The sequence below is a fragment of the Betta splendens genome, chromosome 3 (genome assembly GCF_900634795.4).
Source record: "Betta splendens chromosome 3, fBetSpl5.4, whole genome shotgun sequence".
Taxonomy (NCBI): domain Eukaryota; kingdom Metazoa; phylum Chordata; class Actinopteri; order Anabantiformes; family Osphronemidae; genus Betta; species Betta splendens.
In genome coordinates this window covers 9,971,463-9,997,258 of record NC_040883.2, presented here as the reverse complement: position 1 = coordinate 9,997,258, position 25,796 = coordinate 9,971,463, and the positions used below count along the sequence as shown (strand labels likewise).

At 48.2% G+C, this 25,796-nt stretch overlaps 2 protein-coding genes across 11 annotated transcripts; one reads left to right on the top strand and one right to left on the bottom strand.

Moving 5' to 3' along the window:
* The first annotated feature begins 104 nt into the window (after positions 1–104).
* Positions 105–18,398, top strand: kifc3 (kinesin family member C3). 9 transcript variants are annotated; one of them, XM_029144527.3, is made up of 23 exons: positions 105–293; positions 8,755–8,875; positions 9,790–9,929; positions 10,375–10,510; positions 10,601–10,692; positions 10,895–10,960; positions 11,065–11,214; positions 11,404–11,643; positions 11,860–12,006; positions 12,139–12,225; positions 12,813–12,960; positions 13,052–13,182; positions 13,263–13,374; positions 13,540–13,721; positions 13,796–13,900; positions 13,969–14,099; positions 14,435–14,558; positions 14,783–14,912; positions 15,124–15,353; positions 15,444–15,587; positions 15,802–15,931; positions 16,379–16,533; positions 17,640–18,398. In XM_029144527.3, the coding sequence occupies exons 2-23, from the start codon at positions 8,794–8,796 to the stop codon at positions 17,646–17,648; spliced, it is 2,871 nt and encodes a 956-aa protein (XP_029000360.1). In that variant the 5' UTR covers positions 105–293; positions 8,755–8,793; the 3' UTR covers positions 17,649–18,398. The 9 variants fall into 9 exon arrangements, with proteins under 9 accessions (XP_029000360.1, XP_029000355.1, XP_029000357.1 ...); XM_029144522.3 differs by lacking the exon at positions 105–293 and adding an exon at positions 3,799–4,740; XM_029144524.3 differs by lacking the exon at positions 105–293 and adding an exon at positions 3,804–4,740 and having other exon boundaries at positions 16,487–16,533.
* Positions 18,399–19,083: 685 nt separating this feature from the next.
* Positions 19,084–25,796, bottom strand: katnb1 (katanin p80 (WD repeat containing) subunit B 1). Of its 2 annotated transcripts, none has more exons than XM_029145242.3 (20): positions 25,545–25,796; positions 25,063–25,218; positions 24,710–24,840; positions 24,442–24,559; positions 23,864–23,964; positions 23,748–23,789; positions 23,578–23,661; positions 23,340–23,455; positions 23,078–23,149; positions 22,858–23,008; positions 22,230–22,420; positions 21,921–22,069; positions 21,726–21,776; positions 21,449–21,513; positions 20,932–21,147; positions 20,687–20,836; positions 20,502–20,578; positions 20,329–20,403; positions 20,123–20,239; positions 19,084–19,667 (listed from the first exon to the last, which is right to left on the bottom strand). In XM_029145242.3, the coding sequence occupies exons 2-20, from the start codon at positions 25,109–25,111 to the stop codon at positions 19,529–19,531; spliced, it is 2,094 nt and encodes a 697-aa protein (XP_029001075.1). In that variant the 5' UTR covers positions 25,112–25,218; positions 25,545–25,796; the 3' UTR covers positions 19,084–19,528. The 2 variants fall into 2 exon arrangements, with proteins under 2 accessions (XP_029001075.1, XP_029001074.1); XM_029145241.3 differs by having other exon boundaries at positions 25,551–25,796.

Below are 25,796 nucleotides of genomic sequence, written 5' to 3'. Positions count from 1 at the left end.
CTTTCGTCGTCGGAGAAGCTGGTGTTTCTGCAACCGGTTCTGGTACCGCCCTCATCTATAAATTTTCTATTGCGCGCTCGAAAGCCACTTGTCCGACGGTCCTTGAAGGCGGCATAGCCAGACCGCAGTCTTGACGTTTTAGCTACGGAGCAACGCGCAGATCCAGAACCGCTGCGCAGCCGGAGTGAAACCAGCTGATACCGCAGAGTTTGAATCGTTCTGCTACAGAACCGGGCGGAATTCCTGAAAGGACCGAACCGAGGAGTAAGAGGACTCGCTGCTCGGGACCAGAGGTGAGGAAAAGTTCGGCTCCTTAAAACTTTTAAACTCCTTCAGACTTCGTGGTGTTTGTGTAGACGTCGTTGGGCCGAGCCGAGCCCGTCGTGTTCGGGCTGTTGTTCGGGTGAAAGTGTCTGACGGTGCAGATCTAATTGAGCCGCTCATGTGACCGTCCAGCAGCTTCCACGCTCCGGGACGTTCTGGCGACAAAAGGCTCGTTCTCACCTGGGCCGCGCACACGCACGTGCCTGTGCCTCTCTAATGAACTCGCACGTGAGACTGGAATGCCAGAGAACAGAACCGGACACTGACGGGAACGACCGGGGCGGGCGGCGAGTTTTTGAAGGGGGTGGAATAATGAAATGATTGGTTAAACATGAAGTTTGAATTCCCAGGTCGATGCGTGGAGATGTCTGCGGTTCCTTCAATAACCGAGGATTAGAAATATGCAAAATGATGACTATAAGCTGAGTGAACCCAGCAGGTGGTCCTGCTGAGTGTCCCTGCGTCTCCTATAAACACAAACTATAGTTTTCTAATTCCCTGATTCTGTGAAAAGAACAATCCTCTTTTAGCTTTGTTGAACAAAGGCAGGTTTTCCAGAACCAGTGTCTGGACACCTACATGAACATTCCGATCCAGTTAAACCCTGGTTAGGTATTAGTGGCGAAAATCTGCAGGTCAAAGTTCATCAGGGTCAGTGTAGATAAAACTTAGGGTTACTCTGTTCTCACGAGTAGATTTGGTTTGTTGTGGTTGTCCTCAAATGCACAGGAGTTGGACCAGAGATGACATAAAAAGGCTCTAAAACACGGAGGAAGTCGGGCCGGATCCTGAACTGTAGAGTAAAGCGAGGCTGCTTCCAGACTCCCTGGCTTCCTGTGTGTGTGTGTGTGTGTGTGTGTGTGTGTGTGTGTGTGTGTGTGTGTGTGTGTGTGTGTGTGTGTGTGTGTGTGTGTGTGTGTGTGTGTGTGTGTGTGTGTGTGTGGCGGCAGCAGCGACGAGCAGGGTGGAGGCTGCACACGCTGACCGCTCCACAACATCTTCTATAAATAGCAGCAGCCACATCACAGGAAGCTCCCGTCACACAGCTCACTGACGTCTGCCTCTCTTGTTCCTCACATTCAGAGGGGGAAAATACATAAAGACATCCAAGCTCTGGTGAACAAGCCGCATTGAAGCGCTGCTATAAGTCCACTTTCTTTCACTAGAGTTTGTGTCTGTGTGGCGCGATGCTCCTTTAAAACTGAGCTCCCAGCACATCTGCCTTCTCGGAGGCCTTTGATCATCAGGGTCCTCTTTTCATCCATTGGTTTGTCCTCCAGGGACCAGTCCCTTGGTCATTAACCATTAACGGAGTGTTTGCTGATAGTATCTGCTAATGGCTCCACACGCTGCTGCTCGGTTACCAGTGTGTAGGTTCTGATTCGAATGCTGCTTACAGACCCAGTGGAGGCGTCTTAGGGCCTGGGATGGAGGCTGTAAAGCTGCTTGGAGCTTGTTCCGCTGAGTCTGCTGCTTTCTGTTGGAACCAGTTCCCTCATCCCGATGCTCCTACTGTGGGTCTGTGAAGGAGCTGGATGAAAGTAGGTCCTCCTGGGTGGCCTCTATTGGTTCTGGTTATTGTGACTTCTGGCTTATGTGGTTTAGTATCTGCAATAATTACATCAGTAAAATTTAATCAAATTGAACTGAAACTTAATTAGTCTGACTCCATCATATGAACAAACCAAAATCATGGGAAGTAGTTGAGTTTGTCACAGCACATACACGACAAACACATATCACAATGACGTCCTTTCAGCAGTGACACACTCTGCTCGGGGTTCAAAGAATCGTGTTAAATAGATCTTAGTTTTCATTTGCTTAATTCCAGCTGGTTTGTCTGTCAATAGTTTCCATGGAGACATTTGTGATTTTATGTTTGTGACGCTGGACATGAACCGTGTTTGTCAGCATTAATCCTAGAGCCAGTTTGCTTTCTTTGCTGCTGTCATTTGAACCCATAAATGGCTTGAAGCTTTGCTTCCACAGACGCTACAGGAACCTTGACGTTGTCGTCCTGGTTCCGTCCTGGATCCGTCCTGGATCCGTCCTGTGGTGCAGCTGGCTCAGATTATTCAAGGACAAATGTGAATGATTCCACTGTCTGCAGCTGAGACCTGTTGGTTGCTGCTGCAGAGCTGGATGCAGTAGTTTTGTGTGTGCGCTGAGTGTCGATCGTCTGGGTTGGCTTCCAGAACTCGTCTTTCTTGTCCGGTGCAGTGATCCTGACCCGCCCGCAGAGGTGTGTGTGTGTGTGTGTGAGTTATTTTCTCATGAACTTGTCATGTTGTTCAGCCAAATCTAAGGAACCCGGCGGCTGCTCTTCCTGCTGCCATGTGTTCCAGGTGAAGAATTTGTTCCATGAAGTCTTTATCCAGAGGCGACAACATCTGGAAACATTATTTGGTTTCCAGATGTGGAAAAGATTTAGGGTCTGGATTCTACAGTTCTGATGCCTTTACTGTGTGTGACTCTCAGCTGTCTGTTATGTAACGTGGACCTGATCAAAACCAGATGGTGATTCAGCAGAGTCCAGCAGGGGGAGCTCTTTGGCTGCCATCATGCCCCGGAACACATGCTGTCAAACTGTGACTCATCACTGTGACCTTCCGTTACCAGCTAACTGCTGGCGTTACTGTGGATAAAGCAGCCATCGGGACACGAAGGGTTAAATCATCCCCGTCATCACTGATCTGTGTTATGACTCTGCCGGAAAGGAGCCATGCAGTTTCCACCTGCTTCCAGTGTCTGTGCTAAGCTATGCTGACAAAGGCTCCGTCAGCTTTTCCTTCCTTCGCTCATGTCACTGTGGTTCCACACGGCTGCTCACTCTGTAATTTCCTCTTTAAATAGCTCAGAGGTAGAGCTGATGTCTGGGTATGTGCAGTGCATGTTGGGAAACTGAACCGCTAAAGCCAACTGCTCCATCTCGCTTCTCCATTTGTTATTAAGGGCACTAAAATCAGGGATGGTAGAACCTTGTGAGACGTGATCCTTACTCCCAAAACCTACTGAAGGGATCCATGGATCCTCTTTGATTCAGTGATGAATGTGTTTGAAGTCGGTTGTGGTCCTGAACTCTTCCCAATTGCAGATGAGGCCGCTGCTTCGTGCTGTGACCCCTCCTCTCTCATTAGGACCCTGAAAGTGGTCGTTGGACCGTAAATATCCTCTTTTGTTGCTACTCAAACTGTTGCAGCTCTGTTTACAGCATACATACAGTGAATCGGATCCATCCAGACCCAGTTCCCAGGATGCCCAGTTCCGTCCCCTAAATGGGTCGGGGCTGCTCGAGGACTCCGGGGAACCGGGTAGCATGACATGTGGTCCAAGTGTCTGAATAAAGCTGATCAGAGTTGTAAACGACGTGATGCCTTCATTCGTGTTTGGTTTGCAAAGGTTAAAGCTGTCCTACAACGTTGCATCATCGGTGGCCGAGGTCCTGCAGCTTTATCCTCCAACAACAGGAGCAGATGGTCCCAGGACGAGGAGGGAGGGGTGAGAGTGGAGGCCAAGCTCCGTCTCTGCTGTCAATCACTCGGTGTGGCCGAGGTGAAGGAGGGAGACAGAGAGTCACAGATGAGCCGAGGATCTGCCTGATCGGACCCGAATGATGGGAAACCAGCTACAGTAAAGAAGATTTAATAGCCTGGGAGCAGACGAGGGTTCAGTCATGCTTCTGTGTCCTTGTGTTGGGCAGCTGGTTTTACATCACACAAACTCGGACCCAAAACCGTTGAGATGGATGAAAGTTTTTTTTTTTTTTTTTACCCACTGACATCAAGTCTGTCAAGTACCAGATTTGGACCAATCCCAGGCTCTGCGGATCCATCATCCTCTTCTCTGGGCGTTGGGTTACACTGTGAAATGGCAGCTGCCTGCTGAGGCTCCGGTTACCTGTCCGTCAGCTGTTGATGTGACGGCAGCACCTGCAGAGAGACGGTACAAGGTTCACAAAGTTTATCGGTTCTGTGGAAGCGGCGACTCCTGAGGGGCGGAATCCAGGACAGAGGTGCAGGAGGTGAGACATAAAAGGACACAGGCCTGAAGCAAAGCTGCCAGATCGATCCAGTGGAGTGGAAAGGAACTCTGAGGATGTAAAGATCTGCTGGTCCTCACTGGGGCCTGAGGACAGCGAACCTCCGGCCAAGCTGGCGCTGAACAGTTGTTGACAAGTTGGAAGTGGACCCGTGAGTTGGGGGCATGTATGTCCTTTGCACCCTGGTGGTCCTGACCCTACACAGCCTCTTCAAGACCCGAAACACCAAGACCGTGGGGCTGGAACGCTGTTCAGAGAAGGGACATGACACCGACGCTTGCTCCAAGACCCGAAGTCGCGGTTCAGCGAAGCTCTCGGACCACAGAGGACTGATGAGCTGCAGACCCTGCGCCCGTGATGACGGAACACGAGCTCAGGTGAGCAGGTGCTTCCATTCAGCAGCCACTTCCAGATACTGAAATGCTTTAATGAGCTTCGGTCTCGACCGCAAACGCTGCAGAAACACAGCTGAACGTGTGAACCGACGTCCTCGTCAGATGCTACGACCTGATCGTCGTGTTGCGTTCCACATCAGAACTGACATTCGACCAAAGGTTTGGATCCATGTCAGCTGTTGTCAGAGCGTCTCAGACATAACTTGAACTATGTTAAAAGTCAGAATAGACAAACGACTCAGCGTCAATAAAAGAAATGATGCATAAAATCTTCAGGGTTTGGAGCCGTGTGTTTTCGGTTTGTTGAGGGTGTGGGGACACAGCAGATCATTGAAGATTGAGCCTGTTTCAATCAGCTGTTCAGATGATCAGTAAACTAGCAGATATGGTAGCAGCAGTAAACCTTAAGCTTTATGGCCAGGTGGCCTGCCCCACTTCCACCCAACTTGTTTCTTTGTGGTCGCTGTTGAACATTAACTTTCTTTATCATCATCTGATCCTGGAACCTCCTTCCTGGCGCCTTGTTGATGTTTTGGGTCGAGTCAGATCAGCAGTTATGCAAGAGATTAATCTGCTCAATTCTGAACAACAGGGACTCAGTGGTTTAGCTTTTGTTTCTGTATGTGAAGGAATCAACCTTTTTAATGGGCAGCATCACGAGGCTGCAGGTCCAAAATGACCCTGCATCAAATAAATGAATGGAGCCGTTCCTCTACCGTAGGAACCAAACGTAGCTTCAGACCAACCAGAGTTTTATTTCTGTGCATTTGTTGGTTGGAGTGTTTTCTGTCAACTGTTGAACCTGCGATTTCTGTGCTCACGCTTTATCGTCAGAAGGTGGTGGATGCTTTGAGCTCATATTAACTTTTCTGAATGAACTCTGCCTTTTGATAAAGGGGAATATTTCATTCTGCTAAATTTGCTGGACTGCAATGTCAAAAACGTGGAAGTGGAGTCAACCCTGCGTGACGCGCGCTTCCTCTGGTTGAGTCTACAACCAGCGCTCACCGTGCTGAATATTTCAGGCGGGGGTGGGGGTAGCTCCTCGTGCCTCAGCTGAGGCTGAAATATTTATCTGCTGAAGGGAGGAGGAGGAGGAGGAGGAGGAGGGAGGCGGCTCCACGGGGGGCGTGATGCTGCTCCGCTGTTGCTAGGGAAACAGAGGGAGAAGCTGCGTGGAGGGGGTCGGCGGGTGGCGTTGACACTGATCCTGCTGCTGTGTGTCTGTCGTGAGGCTGCAACGGCGTTGGAGGCGGAGGATGCAGGGATGGTGATGGCGAGGCCGCAGGGAGCGAGGTAAGACGGAGCAGATGGATGGCGGACGGTGAGGCAGACATGTTGAACGCGGACGGAGCGGATAACGAGGCGCAGGCCGTGTAACCTGATGCAGAGGCTCCTGTTCCCTGCGCGATGCGGTCGATGCGCTTTTGTTCCGGTGGATTTTCTGTCCGGTAACGTCTGCTCATTTCACCTCCAGCGCTTGTCTGCTCGTCCTCGTGCAGCAGCTCAGTGAGGCGGTTTTCGCAGGCCCTATTTTGCGCGTAGAGCTGAAACCAATACTCTGTCTTATAAAGCACAAACCTGTAGAGACGCAGATCTCGTCCACTGCAGCGTTTGGTCCCAATCGTCGGGGGCTTCGGAGGCGACGGCGGCTTCTGCTCTGCAGCGCTGTGCTGCCAGACATGTCTGATGAGCTCCTGGTGTGTTCATGTGATGTCTGCTCTGAAGTAGGTGAAAACCAGCGTGTTAAACAAACTGATACTGAGACCTGATAGTGTGACTCGCGTTTAGCTTTTACTTTGTGATTTCAGTTGGTTTATCCTAAATTTTGATACATCGGGTGTAAACAGAGGTTTTAATCTAAATGCTCATGTCAGATGTCCAGATTTTTATTGGGGGTTAATTTCAATGTTTGGTTTCAATCTATGAAAAGCTTTGAAATAAGTGGATTTTGTTGCAGGCTGTATTTTGTCAAACTTGCAGTTTGAGTCGCCTGTCAGTGTCATGAGGCGTTCAACAACAGGGCAGATTGTAGGTCATCTGAGCTCTGGCAGCAGCAGAAGTGGATTCTGTCTGAATCCGAAGCCAATGGTTCTTGCTACAGACATGCTCATCTGTTTTTTGCTTATAGTTTCTAATTTCACTCAGATTGTTAGAGAAAACGAGCTGCAGCTACGCTGAAAACCTGACGCCTTTCAGGCATAGGTGACGTCACCAGTATTCTTATCTAATCTCAACGCGTTTCTGCAGAACATCAGTGATGACCGGGTGCTGATTCAGTGGTAACGGGCGCTGTGAACTCCTGCTGATTGTGAGCACACAGAGAGATGGTGTGACCTAGTTACTGGAGGACGGGGAGGACACACCAATCCTGCTTCATTCTGCAGTGCAGCACCAATAAGCTCCAACAACGGCATCATATATGTGGCCAATAAGTGGTAACTCAACGGTCACATCAGGTTACTGGGTTCAGTTCGACACTTGAACGCGTCTGACGGCAGCTTCACGGCCTGAAGCCGCTCGGTTCTGCTGACGGAGCGGTCCGTCTCCTCTACGTCTCCAACAGCTCTTCAGATATATTGAAAGCCTCCTTATTGGACCTAAACGGAACATGGTTCTCTTCGTTGTCTCCAGGATTTGATTCTTGCTCATTGTTTCCTTTTCCTCCTTGAGGCCTGAGGATTATTCTGCTGTAAGCGGTTTACAGAAGCAGGAGACATTTTTCAGATGGAAAAAAGCTGAATATTAATGCACAGAACAGGTTATTTCTAGTGAAGGATTCTTTTTGGTTCTGTTCCTTGAATTATTGTCCTGCCAGATGTTCACCAGGGACAAAGCTCGAGTTCAGTTTTGTCCATCAGTTATTTGTCAGTATATCGACCCACCAGAACCTGAGCCTGAAACATGTGCATTAGCATATGACTCCATCTTTTGAGCTCTAATCTGAACTTTCGCAGCGTGTGACCTTCTTATCCTGGAGCTTTTAAAGTTCTCTGAATGCTCCTGTACACTTGACCTCCGGAATCCACGGCACCAAAGCAGTTGAGTTGATGGGTGTCTGGGTTCCATCCTCCAGTCGGTTCATGTTGTCATAATGTCTTTGTCTTTGGTTCTAACATGTTCATGAGGGGAAACCGTTCATGAACAAAACCATGATTGACCACTTTGCTTGAGTTCCTCCATCTGTGATGCTTAAACAAACAATCTTCTTTTATTGTTCCACCTTTTGGCTGGTTAAGGTTCTGATGTAACCTGTTATTCAGTTCCATTTATAACCTTCCAACACGTTTGTGTGTCTGTTGGAGTCCTCCAGTCTGCATCATGCTGTTCTTCAGTACACTCACCTGTAGACGAAGGTGAGCTAAAGAGGCCATCTGCTGTGAGGATTAACAGATTACACTGACTTCATCCTGCCTGGGATGCTTGGTCAGCAGCTGAGCTCAGGTCAGCTGTGGATCAATGTTGTTGTTGTCCACTGGGGCTGTTGGTGGGTTAGCTGACTCCAGGTCAGTGTGGGCACAGCAGGGGTTCCATCTACCTGAAATCCTGCAGGGTTGGTTCAGCAGCAGGTCACTAGTTGTCTGTGAATGGGTCCAGCATGCTGGGCTGGATGGGAACGCTGATCAACAAGAGCTGGCAGGACCGCGAGCGTCACGGCCCCCCATCGAGGAGGAGCTGTCGCTCTGAACACACATGGGTAAGAGACCGTAGGTCCCACAGCCTCTGGATGGGAGGCCTGGAGGTGTGAGACGGGGACTAAGGCTGAGAGGCAGGTTGGATGTGCACCGCGGCTGTCCATCCATTCATTGTTCCAGTGATCTCAGAGGGACTCGTCACTGTCCTCGCTGGGGGGATGAGTCCTTGTTGTCCCTCATTAAAAGTTGGGTCCAACGACCTCGCAGGTTCCGCTGCACCTGAAGGTGAACCGGGGAGGACGATCGTTGCAGATCAGATGGATGTTGGCTGTAAACGCTCTGTGTATGTGTGTGTTTGCAGCCGGTCCAGCGGTCCAGCGCTCTGCTCAGCCCGGCGGTCATGTACAGCACAAGAAAGACCTGGGACCTCGGCCACGGCAGCTGCCTGCAGGAGCTCTGGAAGAAGGACGTGTCATTGGACAGTAAGTGTGACTGCGGGACACACACACACACACGCATACCGGCCAGGCTGCATTTTTGTCATGGTGTATGTATGCGTTTGCGCCACACCCGCTAGTCCTGAATGGAGCTCGACAGGAAGCAGATGAGCCTGAGTTGGTGCAGGTGGTCGGAGGAACAGGTGAGCGTGAACCGGCCGCGTTGATTTATCCAAGCGTGTTTTTCTCAGCTGATCGTTTTACGTCTCTGGAGACGACGGATCAGTGAACACTGCTGCTATTGTCTGAAACGGGGAGAGGACAGAGTGTGTTACACATAGCTTTCATTCTTTAGCAGATTTATGTTGATAGTTTACTTATTTACCTGCTTTAAAGTCAAGCATGTCACAAAGGACAGTTTTAACATTTCAACCAGTAAAATGAGGCTTTGGTTTCTTTGAAGAAGCAAAGCTCTGTTTTAAACGTCGTCACCTTTAACTTCGTCTGTAACTCGATGTCTGAGTAACTGCGTCAGTGTTTGTTGGATAAAACCCTCATTTAATTAAAAAAAGCCGACGTGAGGGTGAAGGTGGATTTTAACGTACAGCTCCGATTCCAACATCACAAATGATGAGTCTTGTTGAGCTTTCAAGTCATTATGGTCCAACGTAGTTGATCTGCAGGTGGAGATGAGCCCGGACGTCTCTGCTGTTAACGCCGTTTCCACAGCAGCAGGATTTGGTCTAAAGCTGTGAGCGACTTAAGTCCGTTTAATGCTCAGATTTCCCCAGAGTGCAGGTTCTGTGGGTCTCGACGGAACTCTGGGGCAAATGACGGAGAGACGCGTGGTTCTGTTTCTCTCTGAGACCTGGAGCGGGTTCTGGTTCCGACAGGCTGATTTCTGACAGTGAGCTCTGGTTTAACCGTTGTTTGATTCCGTTGCTTTTTTGTGTCTGCAGCGAGCTCAGTGGACTTTCTGATGAGTGATGAAGACGACAGCTCCTTCCTCTCCCTGCCCTCTGCCGTCTTCTCACCCCGTCCGTCTCTGAGCGCAGAGCGGACCCAAGTGAACGCACCCAGCCAGCAGCTGCTCATCGAGGTAGGTAACGTTTAACTGAACTCAGAGGACATTTTGTCCTGTTGTTTTAAGGTTCTGGTTATAGTCGGGTTGGCTCTGGGTCGGGTCCTGTAAACAAGCAGTTACATCTTGACCTGGCTTGTTTGCAGCTTCCTGGTGTTGATCATGTGACTAAAGCTGTGAGCTCGTTACTATCTACAGTCAACACACAGGTTAAAAATGTGCCTGTTTCTTTCCCTCCTGCCATCAGAAGGTCGCCTGGTCCTGGTGGACTCCTGCCAATGTAAACTCGTAGTTTCTGTTCCGCTCAGTTAATTTCCTTTGCCTCTAGTCTCAGATGGATGCGAGTTAGAGGTGTGGACGTGTGTAGTCTCTGTAGAATCCTAGCCTAAAATCTGCTCCCATTAGAAACATCACCACGATAAGCTGCTCACTCACTCATTCAACCATGTTTCTATGTTTTCAGGCTCTACAAGACAAAGTTTGCGAGTTTCAGGCTCGTCTGTGCTCTGAAGACATCGCTCATCACCTGCTGCTCCAGCACCTGCAGCAGCAGGACACACGCGGAGGAGGCGAGGTGACGCTGTCCGTGCCACCCGGCGGTGAGGACGGAGTCACGTGTTATCACAGCAGACGGCCCATCTACTGTACTTCCTGCTCACGGGACTCAGCTCTGCCCTTTGACTGTGCAGGTGTGAGAGCATCGGCGTCTGCAGGCGAGCGGCCTCCAGATCGACTCAGCCGTCCAGGAGAAGAGCAGCTCGTCTCTCGGCTGCGCACACAGGTAGGTCCAGCAAACAGTAACAGACATGCACTCCTCTGTGGTTCCTGTTGTTGCTACCTGGGTCAGAATGAATCACGTTGTCACTTTCAATAAACCTTTCTCAATCATAGTTAACTTTTCTTTTATGCACAGCTGCCTTTGTAAACTAGACACTAGATGTGCATTAAGCAAAGCTGAAACACTGACGCTGTGGTTGGTGCAGGTGGGGGAGCTGGAGGAGAAGCTGTTGGATCAGACTCAGGAGGTGGAGAGACTTCGCTCTGAACTGGTGAGACATGGGAAAATGCTCACATACTCATCTGAAACAATTAAGCAGGAAACATAGTGTGGCAAATATTGGGTTATCCAGCTGTGGTTCTTTCTGTCCTCTAGGGGGCGACAGACCTGGAGAAGCAGCTGGAGCTGCTGTTGGTGGAGAACGAGCGTCTGAAGCAGGAGCTGAAGTCATGCAGGAGCTCAGAGCTTCAGAAGCTCGACGCTGCAGAAGAGACCTGCAGCTGCAGCCACTGCCCGTACAGCCGGGTGGGTACACATGGTACGGGTACACAGAGGTCCGGGCACATAGGGGTACAGATATGATACACATGGTACACACAGGTACATGTGGTGTGGTTACATGGAGGTACTGGGACATGCAGTACGGGTACACACAGGTCCTTGCATTGGCTGCGTGACCTGTGATGGTAATAGAACCTGAACCATCTTCTGCAGGATGCAGATTTCCTGCGCAGGGACGTGTCCCGATGGGAGAACCAGGCCCGGCAGAGGGAGCGGCGCCTGGCTGAGCTGGAGCGGGAGCTCCTGGACAAAAGCTCCAGGGTGGAGACGCTCGACCGGCAGTTGAACGAGTCGATGCACATGCAGGAGGAGACGGAGCAGAAACTTGCCCTCCGGCTGCAGGAGTGTGAGGAGGAACTGGTCCGACGGGCAGCAGCTACTCCCACAGTCCAGGTGAAACCTAAACTTCATCTACTAATAATAAAATGTTCTGGTTCCTCCACTGAAGCTTCTGCTCTGCGTCTCATCTGTTTTCTTATGTTTTCTTGTAAAAGCTACATGACACTCAGGGAGTCACTGTCCATCAGAGAAACTGTCCAATGGAAAATGAGCCGCTGCAGCAGCGTAGCAGACGTTTGGTAAACGTGCTGGTTGTGTTTCCTCCTTCAGACGGTGGAGGTGGAGTCGTCTGCGGCTGAGGTGCAGACCAAGAACGCCGTCCTTCAGGAGCAGCTGTCGGTGCAGAGGCAGCTGCTGCGGGATCTGGAAACGCAGCTGCACGACTCTCAGAGGACGTGTGCGCAGCTCCGGACGCAGGTAACGCTGGCCGCCTCCGCCGCTGCATGCGCTTCCTGTCGCGCTGGCTGGATTGTTGGATACTGAGGAGCATGAAGACACCCCCTGGTTTCTCCCGCTAACCCTCTTCTCTCTGCATGCGTCCGGTGGCAGCTCCTCTCTGATCGGGGCCGTCTGTGCCGCCTCCTCTCCAGAGCCTTCGCTGGGGGCTGCTCTGAGGTGGTGCACAGCTTGTCCAAGGTTGGGCCCCTCCCCCCTCCCCCCGCTCTGTGCCATCATTCAGGTGTCACAAGGAGGCGTCCCCTTGATGCAGCTCAGGTCCCGAAGCTGCCAAACCACAAAAACCTTGATTTAGAAACTCAATTTAACTCAGACTTTGCTTTTGTGACGTGTTTTCCTGTTTTTAAACTCTATTCTGGTATGACTGGTTTACTACTGGGTTTATTACTGGGTTTAGTGTTTGGCTTCGGGGCCTGTCGGCTGTGATGATCTGCTCCCTGTGTGTCCATCAAAAGCACTAGAACCAGCATTTGATCCTGTTCAACCCGAGTGATGCCAGCTGATCCCTGAGCAGCGTAGCTTTGGTCCCGCTCCCACCCAGAGGTTCATGTTCACATCCAGCTAATGTTTCTGAATATCATTTTTAAAAGACCCGAAGAAGAAACTTCCCAATCCCTCTAAATCTTTTGAAAGTGAAGCTGACCCGGCGAATGGCGTCTGAGCTGATTTACATCCACTTAAATGTGTAGATCACAGCCGCTGTCCCTCTTTGAATGTGTCTGTGTGTCCTCTAAATCTGAGTCTAAGCTTTAGCCTTTCTTTTTCAGATCCTGGTGTATGAAGGAGAGATGGCGCGGGCTCAGGGCCAGCTGGAGGTGGAGATGCAGAACCTGGAGGAGGAGAAGAATCGTGAGATCGAGGAGGCGTTCATCAGGGCTGAGAGCGAGATGAAGGCCGTTCATGAGAACCTGGCAGGTCGGGGACACACGTGTGCTCTGTTGTTTTCAGCTCTGAGTTGGTTGAACCTGCAGGCAAAGTTCAACGCTAAGCTGAGCGTCTGTTTCAGGAGTGAGGATGAAGATGCTGAGTCTGCAGCGGGCCCTCCGGACTCTCACCAGTGACTACAAGTGTCTGAAGAGCCAGGTGCAGGATTTCCCCTTTTTGTTGGACAGGGCGATCACTGAGGCAAAGCAGGAGGTGAGCGTGCACCGGACTCGGTACCGTGCAGTCCACAGAGCCAAGCACAGGAGTGACCTCCAGCTTGATTTTGGTTTCAGATCTGTGTGGTGATCAGCGAGGTGAGCAGCACCAACCAGGAACTGCTGCGCAAATACAAGCGAGAGATGAACCTGAGGAAGAAATGTCACGATGAGCTTGTTCGACTCAAAGGTCAGGAACTAAATTCCAACCAGTTTTCATAGAAGTGCTGTGTAATTACTGTAGTACTGTAGGGTTTCAGGAAACTACGGGCCCAGGTGTTGTACTTGTATTCTTGGCCTGAAGCTTGTGGTTGTAAACTAAATAATTAACCTGAGATATTCCATCCTGTCCCAGGTAACATTCGTGTTTTCTGCCGCGTCCGTCCCGTCAGCCAGGAGGAGCAGGACTCCGCCGACGCCAAAGCCATGCTGAGCTTCGACTCGGACGACGACGCCATCCTCTACCTCTCCAACAAGGGCAAAATCATGACCTTTGAACTGGACAAAGTCTTCCCTCCTCAGGCCGGACAGGAAGAGGTGAGCGACCAGCTGAGTGCTGCTCTACACTCTGCATAAAGATGGCTGTGTCTGACCTTTTCTGGGGTCATCAGGTGTTTCAGGAAGTCCAGTCACTGGTCACTTCGTGTATCGATGGCTACAATGTCTGCATCTTTGCCTATGGACAGACCGGCTCTGGGAAAACCTACACCATGGAGGTAGGAAGAGTGGAGCATGGGATGATGACGATGATGACTCATAGTTAACACCTGTCTGATGACTGCAGGGCGTGGCTGAGGACCCTGGCATCAACCAGCGAGCTCTCCGCCTGCTATTCTCAGAGGTGATGGAGAAAGCTCCAGACTGGGACTACACGATCAGCGTCAGCATGGTGGAGATCTACAATGAGACACTGCGGTGAGAAACCAGTTGCACTGACCCAGGGTCAGTTCAGTCAACAAGTACAGTTTCCTCAGGGCGAACCATGATGAGCTGAGTTGTTGAGTCTTAGTCTGAGCTTGTTAGTAACATTGCGCATTTCTACAGTGATAATGCTGCGTTTACTACTGGTCCCACTGTGAATGTTTGGCCCCAGACTGGATCATCAGGACATTTTATGGCAGCAGCATCAGAGCAGTTGCATAAAGACGGATCATTTCGGTTCATCTCCATCTGTCCAGATGTTGCGTAACGGAACATCTGGATGAAATCAGATTATCGTCAGCTGATTTGAAAAGGTCTGTCACCCTCAGGGACCTGCTGGGAGAGAATCCTACCGATAAGCTGGACATCAAGCTGAACCCTGATGGCAGCGGACAGCTCTACGTTCCCGGGCTCACCAATTTCACTGTGCAGAGTCCAGAGGACATCAACAGGGTCAGAACTTTGAATGTTGCTGCTCTTGCCTTATCTTGTTTTTGGAGCAAGATGTAGTTTTTGATTGCTTTGATGAGGCGTCAGCTGTTCTGATTTAAGTGGTTTCTAGTTCCTGAGCAAATCTAACCAAACCTGCAGAAACAAAGTCATGCAGAAATAAATAATAAAAGAACCAGCAAACCCAGGGTAAAGAAACATCCACTTAACTGTTACCTGTCTTCCAGGTGTTTGAGGTGGGTCACGTGAACAGAGCGACGGCCTGCACCAACTTGAATGAACACAGCTCTCGATCTCACGCGCTGCTCATCATCAACGTGTCTGGATTTAACACGGCTACAGGAAACCGCACACAAGGTTGGCACACAAAGTTAGCATCATCTTGTTATGGTTACAGCTTTCTCCATCTTTGCTGTAACTGTACAGATGCTAACTCAACATTTTAGTTCCGTGTTTGTCCCATTTTAATATGCAGCTATTATATATTATAAACTAATAACATACTAAGGTGATAACAGCAGATTTGAGTCCAATTACAAACCTGATTAGCTGTGTTACTGTTCTTTAGGTAAACTGAACCTTGTGGACTTAGCCGGTTCAGAGAGGATTGGTAAATCCGGGGCAGAGGGGACTCGTCTCCGAGAGGCTCAGTGCATCAACAAGTCTCTGTCAGCGCTGGGAGACGTCATCAACGCGCTGCGGAGCAAACACTCCCACGTCCCGTTCAGAAACTCCAGACTCACCTACCTGCTGCAGGACTCCCTGAGCGGGGACAGCAAGACCCTGATGATGGTGCAGGTGAGACCAGGATCAGAACCACACTGATGTCCTCTCACAGGTCTCTGGTAGCTGAAAAGCAATCAGCGGCTCCCTCTCTCACCTGTGCAGGTGTCTCCACTGCCTGTGAACATGAGTGAGTCCGTCTGCTCCCTGAAGTTTGCTCAGCGCGTTCGAAGCGTCGAGTTGACTTCATCCTCCAGGAGACACGAAAACTCGTCCACGTCGTCGTCACCCACACACGACAGCGTCGAGGTAAGGAGTTCGCATGGTTCTTGTCCTGTTAGGGCTGGTGGCTCAGAGAAGCTGAATGAGCTGCTCTTTGAAATACAAGGACACAAGAAAAGAAAGAAATGATAGACAGAGCAAGCAAGAAACCTTTCAGTACAATAACTGTTTTGAAAACTAAAAATCGTGAGTTCCAAAACCAAACTGAAAGATCTTGACCTTTTGACCTCACCCCCCACAGTTGGACTCTCCCCCGGTGACCCCGGTCCCTCTGCCCATCTCTCGGGCCAGCAGCGCTGGCTCCACCCTGTCGTCTGCCTCCAGAACTCCCAGCAGCTCCCGGAGGAGGTCCCAGTCCCAGCTCTCTACAGGTACGATACAGACCTGGGTTCTGTACCTGCTTGACCCGACTGTGTGTGTTCAGACGGGTCCAGACGTACTTAGACAGTGACACTATAATGGTCCTGCTGATTTAGCTCACTGGCCTTTCTTGTTTTAATTTTGACATGAAAAGGATTTATGTAGACTTTAGTCATTTTTCATTCACATCCTGTTTTCATTCACTCCAATGTGTCACTGATCTAAAGCCAGTTTTTCTTGTTGGGCCAAAATAAGATGAAACCTGCATGGTAATAAACTTAACGTAACTTAAATTAATTATTGTCAGTAATGTTACCTCTGATCACAGCTCACCTTCCAAACTAATTGTTAACAGATGAACTTCTCTACACCCACTTTATGCAGGCTGACAAATTTTATTCTGGGAAATGAAAGAAATAAATGCTGCGATAATAATAAATGACTCCTGAACATCGCAGGTCTCAAGTGTAAGAGTGATGGAGGATTTTCCCAGCATCACCTGCTGTCAGCCTGCTCCTCTTCTTCCTCTGTGTCCTCATTCTGTGGTCTGGTTGGTTGGTTTGCAGACAGGCAGGTAGACAGAGCCAGCCCATTGGTGGGGGACGGTGGGCAGGTAGGTGGGGACGTAAGCCATTGGTGGATTAGCTTGGCATGGAAGCGCTCAGCATGGCATGGCGGCCTCCTCCTCCCTCCACCCATTTAACACTCCCCACCTCTAACCACACAGCTGCACCAGCTTGTCTGTGCGCTGAGCAGGCCCAGCAGTGTTCTGCTCTGTGTCGCTGGCTCCGACGCTGTCGATACAAGCCTTCATTTGTGTGGAAAATCAACTGTTAGCCTGGCTTCGCACAAAGACTTAAAGAAACTGTTAGCATAGCTTAGCACAAAGCCTTAAAAAAGCAACCGTTAGCCTAGCTTAGCACAAAGTCCTAAAGAACAAAAAGCCCTAAAAAGCGTGAGCTTAGCTTAGCATAAGACTTAACTAGCAGCAAGACCGAAACCTGAAAAACAACTTTTAGCTTAGCACAAAGATATAAGAGAAGTGTTATTTTGCAAAACAAAAAGTATTAATATTATTCCTGGGAAAAAATGAAATGTTTTTAGAAAATGGCTGCAATATGAAAAATTTAGGAAAGTCTGAATACATTCCACTGTATGTATGTAGGAGTATTTATTTATTTTTTTCTGTTTTAATGAAATGTTCCAATTTATTTCTGCTGATCTGGTTCAAATAAAATTTTTGGTTGGAGCTACTGTTTACTTGAATGAGTCTTTTAGTTTGGATGTGGTCAGGTTGAAGTAAAAGAACTAGACTGTGAAATGTCTTTGTGCTAAGCTTGTACCGGACTCGCTGGGCTTTTATCTTCACTTTTTGTTTTCCTGTGTTAAGTGTGTTGCTGTTTGTGAATCATGGTCCTTCTCCATCGTCTCTGTGACTTTCTCCATGTCTGCACTGATAAATCTGAAAACTCAGTTCAACGGTTTTTGCCTATAAAATCGCCTCATTCCAGATTAGTGCGTTGGTCCAGGATGAGCAGGCCCCAAAGTCTTCGTTATGAGCCATAACTTCTCTACAGCCAAGAGTAATTATAGTTAGAGAGCTAATTATGTCACTGGTTCTGATGCTCATTAAAGGTTTTCACATTTATTGGCTGCAGCGGGGACTCGCTTGGACCCCGGCGGCTCAGACCGCTGCTGACTGCTCTGGTTTCTCTGCAGGACGACTGAAGCTGACGGCCTGAGCAACAAGGAGACGAAGCTGGACGCAGGAAGTCTGGACGACGGAACAAAGACTGAACCTTGAAGCATCTTGACTTGCGTTTGTGTTCGTCTTGACCCAACGCAACTTCCTTACTCAACCTTTTTCATCAGTATATGCTTTGCAATCACAGTATTTCCTTTAATGGTTTGTAAAGTCACACTTAACTAATTTTCTAACCCATAATTCCAGGATGTGGTTGATTATGAAATATGCATAATTAAATGTAAATATTTGTGTAGCGCTAATCTTGTTTTTATTGAGGTTTTATTAAGATATTTTTGCTGGAGGATGGAGCCGCATGGAAACGGTCTGAGCCTAATCTGCAGCTGAAAACTGAGATTTGAATCTGGCATTTCTGTTGATTGACCTCATTTTGTCATGGCTGTTTTCCAGCGGAGACTCGACCTGGTCTGTTTGTCCTCCATCATCCGTCACGGTGCTCAGAGCAGAACGAAGGCGTTGTTCAAAAACGATTTTTCCTTCAGATCAACGTGAACTGAACGTTCAAAACTTTCCTTGACTGTGTTTTCTCTGTATTGTGCTGTTGTCTTGTTGCCGTGGTAACCACAGGTGACCGCTGACCTCAGGCAGAGCTGTAGCTGTAGAGAACAGGATGAGCTGCTGTGTGTTGTTGATCATCTGCTTGCTTTGTTGCTGCTGTAGGTTTCTACAGTTTTTTTTCTAATCCCATTTTTAATAAATATTCTTAAAAAACATGGAACCTTCTGTTTTTTTCATCTGCTGTGGACGACTTGATCCATTTGAAGCAGTGTCCAAGCTCCCTAAACCCAACTTGTATCACTTAACCGTGGGTTGGTTCTATCCTTGAGTACGAGGACTTTTCAACAATGTTAGTCTGTAGAAGTTAGTGATGAGTGAACAGATGTAGTTTTGTTTCTGAAATTGGAAACTGTTTGCTGTGATGGTCTATTCCAGGTTTTGGCCAGATGGGGTCACAGGAGTAGTTTGTGGAGTCCCAGGTTTTTACTTGTATTCTGACTAAGGTCCTAGATTTAACAAGAAACCTTGAGCCTGCTCATTGAGAACCATCCACAGTTCTGTCAGTAGTCTTGTTAACCACTATTCTGTACTCAAGCCCACAGGACGAGGACTTTGAAGCCACCTGATGGCAGCTTTGTCTCCTCTGCTCTCATTAAGCCTGTTGTTGCCTATTGTGTGCTGCTCATCTGGTGGTTGGTTGTGGAGGTCACACACTGGAGCGGCTCCAGTCACCCTAATGCTGGTTTCCGTCGTGATGATGGCAAGTCAGAGGCTTCACTTGATGCTTCAAATGAAAATGTGTTTATTCAAAGGATGTGGGCTTTGACGTCCTCCCTTTTATTCTTTCAAACACCAGGTATCAACCATTCACAGCCACACAGAGCAGAGGCCGTACAAGGCTGCGCTTTAATCCCAAGTCCGACTTTATTTAAATAAACACAATAAGAACTGTACATGTATTGTAGTGTCTGAAACTTAGCAAAAAATGAAAACATCAAATGTCAGAGGCCAAAGAGCTGAATATACTTAAATCCCCTCAGGGGTCCTCACGAGTCAACATCTGACCTCAGATCAGTTTGACTGCATTATTTGTTCATTATGAACAATTACATCGATTAAAGATAAACGACCTGAGGTCCAGTGTTTTAGGTGTGCAGAGATGAACAGCAGTCGATTCAGCATTTGGGGGGGAAAAATCACGTTTTCCTCTTTGAGCAAGATGTGGAACCTTTAGCGTTGCTCCTGTTTGATGGTTTCCAGTGGTTTTTGTATGTCTGCTGAAAATCTCTACCAGCTACTTGTCTCAGCCAACCTGTGTCTTCATGGCCCTTTGGAAACATGTTGGTCATGAGTCATCGAGTGGAACCATTAGCAGCTGCAGCTCTCTGAAGGTGCTGCCGTGTCGGCCGACCTGCTCCGCCTTGTTCTTCACGACGTTGCTCAGGTTCTTTAGCTGCTTGCAACACATTCTGCACTTCTGGTGTCTGGCAACACAAACAAATCCGTAATCAGACGGGTTTCTCCAATTGAATTGTAATCATTAAATTCACCGCAGCTGCTTGTGACACATACAGCGCAGCTTGTAATGATGCTGCTCCTGGGTCTAACCTGGTATTATTATGATGTTAAAGCTACCAGTTTAAAAGGAAATTAAGCTTGTCTCTCCAAACATCTCTTACCGTGCAGGTGCAACGTTACGGTACTGTTTTTTAAGGCAGCACTGAAAATGTCTGCTAGTGTAACGTCTGAACAGATGAATTATCTTCCAACAGATGTCAGATACTCTACTGAATGTCAAGGAGGTTCGACACGAGTTGTCACGTTCCAACCACAGGTTATACAAACACAACAACCGGTACAACAACGGTATTGCTGTGCACCAAACAAACCGTGTTTAGTTTGTTTCTGCAGTCACAGACGTGCAGCTGTTGGGACTCACCGCTCTTCTCTGGAGATATCGACTCCTACGGATGGCGTTGCCTTCAGCGTGTCGGAGATCAGCACCCAGAAATGTTTCATGATGAGCTTCAGGGACGTGCAGCCAGTCTGCATGTAGCTGAGGAGGCACAAGGTTAAACTGATCATCTAGTGACTTGTTTAAAGTCTGATGCCAGCTTCAAATTAAAAAGGAGCGACGGTAATCACCTCTCATATTTACTCTGCAGCAGTTTGTCGATCTGCGGAAGAATCACTGTACAAATATCCAGTTTCCATAAAGTCCTGAAACAAACCAGTTTTAACATATTCAAACAGATGAAGAGTCCACATCAGCTGTGGCTCAGAAAACTTCACATCAAAATGACATAAATGTGACTCACGGCTGCAGGTTGATGATGTTGAGGATGTCTACAACAATTGACAGGTCATTCATGGAGACGGCCATGTCCAGGGCGCTCTGCGGTCACAACAGTTATTCAAAGTCAGTGGATGCACACAGTGCATTCATCTCGCAGGTTATTACAAACCTATAAACCTCACTTGATTACCCAAATCAGAGTCTGACCTTTATGTCCTCTCTGGACCACACGGCTCGGATCGTCTCCAGGTTCTTGTGTCGGCTGCTCAGCATCACGCACATGGTGTCATGACCCTTCTTGATCTGAGACAGAGCCTCTTCATCGCTCAGAGCTCCGGGTCTGTGGTTGTGTGAGGACTGAGGAACGAACATACACAAACTGTTCAGCCAAAATCCTCTGTAAAACTAAATGACATGAAACATGTTGAGAAAAAAGCCTTAAAACTGCTCACAGGCAGGAAGTCAGCCACGTTCAGGCCTATGGGCTCGTTCCTGATGATTGGGATGATTTTAGGTTGTGGTTTAGTCTTGGCTGTGGCGATGGGAGGCTGAGCGGGAGGGACGGCAGAGGAAACTGGGCCAGGAGAGGAGGGACCCGGACGCTTCACACAGGAAACCACTGTAGGTTCCACCCTCTGGACGGGGGTAGAGGTGGCCAGGGGAGGAAGCTGTAATGAATGTCATTATTACAGGGAGGAAGGAACGATGGAGGCACCACATCAGCTCTGAACAGGATCCATCTCACATCTAATGAAACCCTAGAATCACTAACTGCTGGTTCTGGTCAGTCCACAAACAAATTAAATCAAAACTTTACACTGACTATATCAAGCGAGACACCTCAACTAAGTTGTAAGTCTGTCGTGCTACAGTCAATTGAGGCTGACTAAAGTGCACAATACAAATAATCATTTATATTATTTTAGTTATACCAGTTATAAACATCACTGCTGTTCTGTGACCACTGACCTGCTGCTTGTCAGGAAACGGAGGGATTATGTCTTTCGTCTGACGGCCAATCGCCAACACGGACTCTGAGAAGAAGACCAAACGACAAATCTTTGATCACTCCAAATGTAAATGTTAGTAGATAAAACTGAGAAAGATGGAGCTAGAAAAGCTGCAGATCACAGCTACAGAACCAGCTTTTTACATTGACATCACATAAATATTACAGAAGGTTAAAGGTGAAGGATGGTAGTCAGGATGTCATGCTTTCTGAGTGAGACAGCTGTGAGAGACTCACCATCTTCTGGAGGAGCAGGGAAAGGTTCCGATATCTTCGGAGGAGTTCGAGCTGAAAGAAAGAAAACAGTGGGTTGTGAAATCCACAATAAATTAATGACTTAGTCAAAAACATGCAGTTTAGTGACAGAACCAATGACATGATCTGAACTAGCGTCACACCCAATGAAGCCGTTCAGACTACGAGTCCACCTACAGATGGCGTTCTTCGGCTGGAAGATCTCCTTGTAGTCTTCAGCGTTGTGAATTTCAGCCGATGACAGTTTCTCTTCAGCCTCGTCTTCGCTGGGGCTCCGCCTTTCTCCTTCAGGGCTCCGTCTGTCAGCGTCAGTCCTCTGCTTCACCCTTGTGACGTCACAACATAGAGTCAAGAAAAGCCTCGTCCACTGCTGTCATTGTTTTACAAAGAAAAACTCGTATGACAGCGAATCAGTGCTGTGGACACAGGAGCACGGCCCACGTTACCTGAACGCATCGTTAACCTGCAGGACTGAGGCGGTCGTACCTCTGTGATCCGCAAGTGGTCGTGGGCCTTTCGTAGTTTCTTCGCAGAGCAGATGCTTTAGGATCCTTTGGCTCAGTCAGAGGCTGATTGTCTTTGATGATGCCCTGGAGCACAGAGACGCCGCTCTTCTTAACTCTCTTCAGATCAACCACGTAGGACGACACACTGGAAAGCTGGTGAGACACGCCGATCTGAGGAGAGATGCTCACGTTGGTCTCAGCATTTCAACTCCCAGTTTGGTCAGACACTTTTGACTGAATGACGCATTTGTCATAGTTTGACTCATTAACGATTGGTACAGTGAAGCCAGCATCATGTTTAAACACTTTGCTTTATCCTTCAGGGAACATGATTGGATCAAGTCAGTCTGTTGGTTTGTTCTTTGTTGCTTTAATTCTCAGCTCACCTGTCGCCAACGTTAACTCCACCACGACAGAACAAACACACACAAATGTTCAACTCTGCTCTGAATCAGGACTGTTTAAAGTAAGTAGCTAGTGCCTTACAGTGGAATTTGATTATTCTGAGCAAAGCTCGACCAGAGGATGTGTTTAAACTGTGAAGAACGATAAAGATAAAGTAAACACCAGTAGAAGACAGAAAAAGCTTGCGTGTCTGGCGTACGCACCAGCTGTTGGTTGCACACTGCCAGGTCAGACACTTTGCCCCAGCCCACTGGCACCACATCGAAGCAGCGGTCAGGCTCCCAACCAAAGACTCGCAGAGAATCCGTGGCCCCGCTGTACAGACAGCTGCCGTCCGGACTGAACAGGGTACATCTGAAACCACAGGCTAGGGTCAGAGGTGAGACCTTAAGCAACAATGCTGTTCAACCTGCTAAACCCCACCTGACTGGAGTGGTGTCTCCCTCCAGGGAACCGATGAGTGTAAATTTCTCCAGGTCCCATAGCTTAATGGTTCTGCAGACACATGAATGTCAGCAGGGAATTAAAATGGAACGCGACAAAAGTTTAAACATAAATAAACAAAAAAAAACTGAAACGTATGTGGACCATTCATCATTCAAAAGTCAAACCAAAGATAAAACCACTGACAGACATAAAGTGTGTGTCTGGAGCAAAGACAGAAATGCAGCAGAGGGTTTGATACCGGTCTGAGCTGCCTGATGCCAGCAGGTACTCGTTGGGGTGAAACTGAACGATGTTGACAGCTGCAGTGTGAGATTTAAACTCTGTGATCGTTTTCCCCTGAGTCAGGTCCCACAGCTGAAAAGCAGTCAAACAGTCACAAAGAGTCAGATCCATGCACACCTCGCCTCAGACACAGTTCCAGGTAAACTGGCTCAAATCAGGAACCGTCAAACTAATCAGATGAGATCAGCTCGTACCTTGACGGTGCAGTCTTCACTGGCTGAAGCCAACCACTTCCCATCTGGACTGAAGGCCAGACTCCTCACTGCCTGAGTGTGACCCTGCAACACACACACACACACAAAATTAAATAGGTCAGTACATATCGGTCATCAGGCTCATCCTCTAAAAACACAGACAAACTCACCTTGTATCTGAACACGTATCCTTTCCTCCGTACATCCCATAGCTGAACAAAGAACCAGAAAAAGGTTAAAGAAAAAATAAAAACACATTCATACAGTGAATACAAACACTACAGACCTTGATGTTTGTGTCCATGGAGCTGGAGGCGAGAAAGTCTCCAAACGGATGAAAGCCCAGACCTGTGATGTTGGCTTTATGTCCCACCAGAGTCCTTAAAACTGGACATAACAAGAAGCAGCAGTGAAACACACATATACAGTAATCAAAACGCTGCTTCATGAATTCATTTTTCAGATTTAACATATTCTGACTTCTAAACAGTTTCTCTCCAAGAACTGATTCAATTACTGTCAGAAGCATCTCCCTTCATTACTACAAACTCATTAACTGTTTAGATATAAAACAAGAGAAACAAACTGGTTTTGACCCAGAGGCTTTCAGAGGGCAATTGTTAACCTTTTTTTCTTAGATTTTTTAAAATAAATTTGATGGTTAGTGTTTAGTTCAATGTACAGTTGTTAGGTTATTGTACAGTAATTGTTCAGATGTTATAATATATTGTTATACTGTAATTTAAAAAAGCATTAACATTATGAAGTGTTTGTGTGAGTGTTTTGCCCCCAAAGCCATGATCCCAGGGCAAACACTGAGATGGTAACTTAAATCAAAACATATCAAAACTATCCAGAACTGACTCTTTGCAGCCTCCAGGTCCCAGACTCTTATAGATCCAGATTGTGAACCAGCGACAACCTGCTCCTCAGACATGTTGAACTGGACACACTCCACAGGGTTCTTGTGACCAGTCAGACTCTAAGAGAGAAACAATTACAACAATCAATATCAACTGGGGGAAAACTTTCAGTGCGATGGAATCGCTCTTAGCAGTAAAACTGCAAAATCAGGGTAAAATCCCAGCATTGTCTACAGCCTGAGCTGCAGTTTACACCGAGCTCTTCTCACCATGATGCAGTTGGCCTTGCTGACAGCCCAGATGTTCACCCTGCAGTCCTCACCACCAGTTGCCAGCAGGCGGCCAGAACTCTTGGCCAAAGCCAAACAGAAGACGCTGCTGGAGTGAGCCTCGAACTCCTCTGCACAACAATACAAGAAAGGCAGATTTAGCCACAGCTGGAAAAGAGGGAGGATAGGCTCACAGCAAATCAAAGCAAATGTTGGTAAAACAAGGATGTGTTATACCAATATGTGCTTCTGCTCGTTCGCCTTTCATTATTTCCTAAAATGAAGGACACACTACAGAGGGCCTTTACATTTTGTATCTTCTTCGCACATCATAATAAACAATGTGTACTCACGCAGTCGCCATGAGACCTTGGTGGTGCTGGCAGCAGCCATACTGGTCATACTGGGCGGCTGGCTGCTTGCTTTGACCTGGACCAGTGGTGGGGTTAATTCATGAACTGCGTCTTACTGCCGACTGTGACACCAGAGTGTTAACGTGTGACCAGAACCTATTGAGGACAGAAGAACGGGACAAGTGGTTCTGTCCCATCAGCTGACTCTTGAAAGCATGGATTAGCCCAATACGTAGCAAACTACGGCACTAAGTGTAGCTAGTCCTGCTAACGCCAACTCAACGTTCAACAATACGAGCAATTCACGCTTAGTTAGCTTAGAAAGTTGCTAATTACTACACAAATCATCCATAATTGCTTTATTGCTAATTCAGTGTCGCGAGTCCCTTAAGATCAATTAAGTTAATTAGCCAGGCCGATGAACCAACGTAGATGTCAGGTTACTATTTGTTTCGTGGTCTCGGCTACCGCTAGTTACCGACCTTTACCTGCTCGGCGAGTAGACGCTAACCAACGTTAGCCGACTAACAGCCGCTTTTAGCCAAGTATCGCTGCTTGTTAAGCGTAAACCACAGTCCGAGTGTTCAGCTTGGTCTGTTGATCGCGGCCACTTGTGTGAACCCCGTTCTGTTGATCTGACTGCAGCTGAAGCCACTTGTTGACGGTCTAGTCGCTGCTGGGCTGCAGCTTAGCAACTGAGCGACCTATCAGTCATTTCACGTCACGTCACGTCC

Bases quoted from the DNA above. Each gene is read 5' to 3' on its own strand.
- katnb1 (XM_029145242.3), bottom strand. From the start codon at position 25,111: ATGACCAGTATGGCTGCTGCCAGCACCACCAAGGTCTCATGGCGACTG. The intron at 21,148-21,448 runs GTCAGTGGTCAC...CATTCATTACAG, and splicing joins CGTTTCCTGACAAGCAGCAG to CTTCCTCCCCTGGCCACCTC. The intron at 20,579-20,686 runs GTCAGACTCTGA...TTGTGACCGCAG, and splicing joins GGTCCAGAGAGGACATAAAG to AGCGCCCTGGACATGGCCGT.
- kifc3 (XM_029144522.3), top strand. From the start codon at position 4,528: ATGTATGTCCTTTGCACCCTGGTGGTCCTGACCCTACACAGCCTCTTC. The intron at 8,876-9,789 runs GTAAGTGTGACT...TTGTGTCTGCAG, and splicing joins GAAGGACGTGTCATTGGACA to CGAGCTCAGTGGACTTTCTG. The intron at 14,559-14,782 runs GTCAGAACTTTG...CCTGTCTTCCAG, and splicing joins GTCCAGAGGACATCAACAGG to GTGTTTGAGGTGGGTCACGT.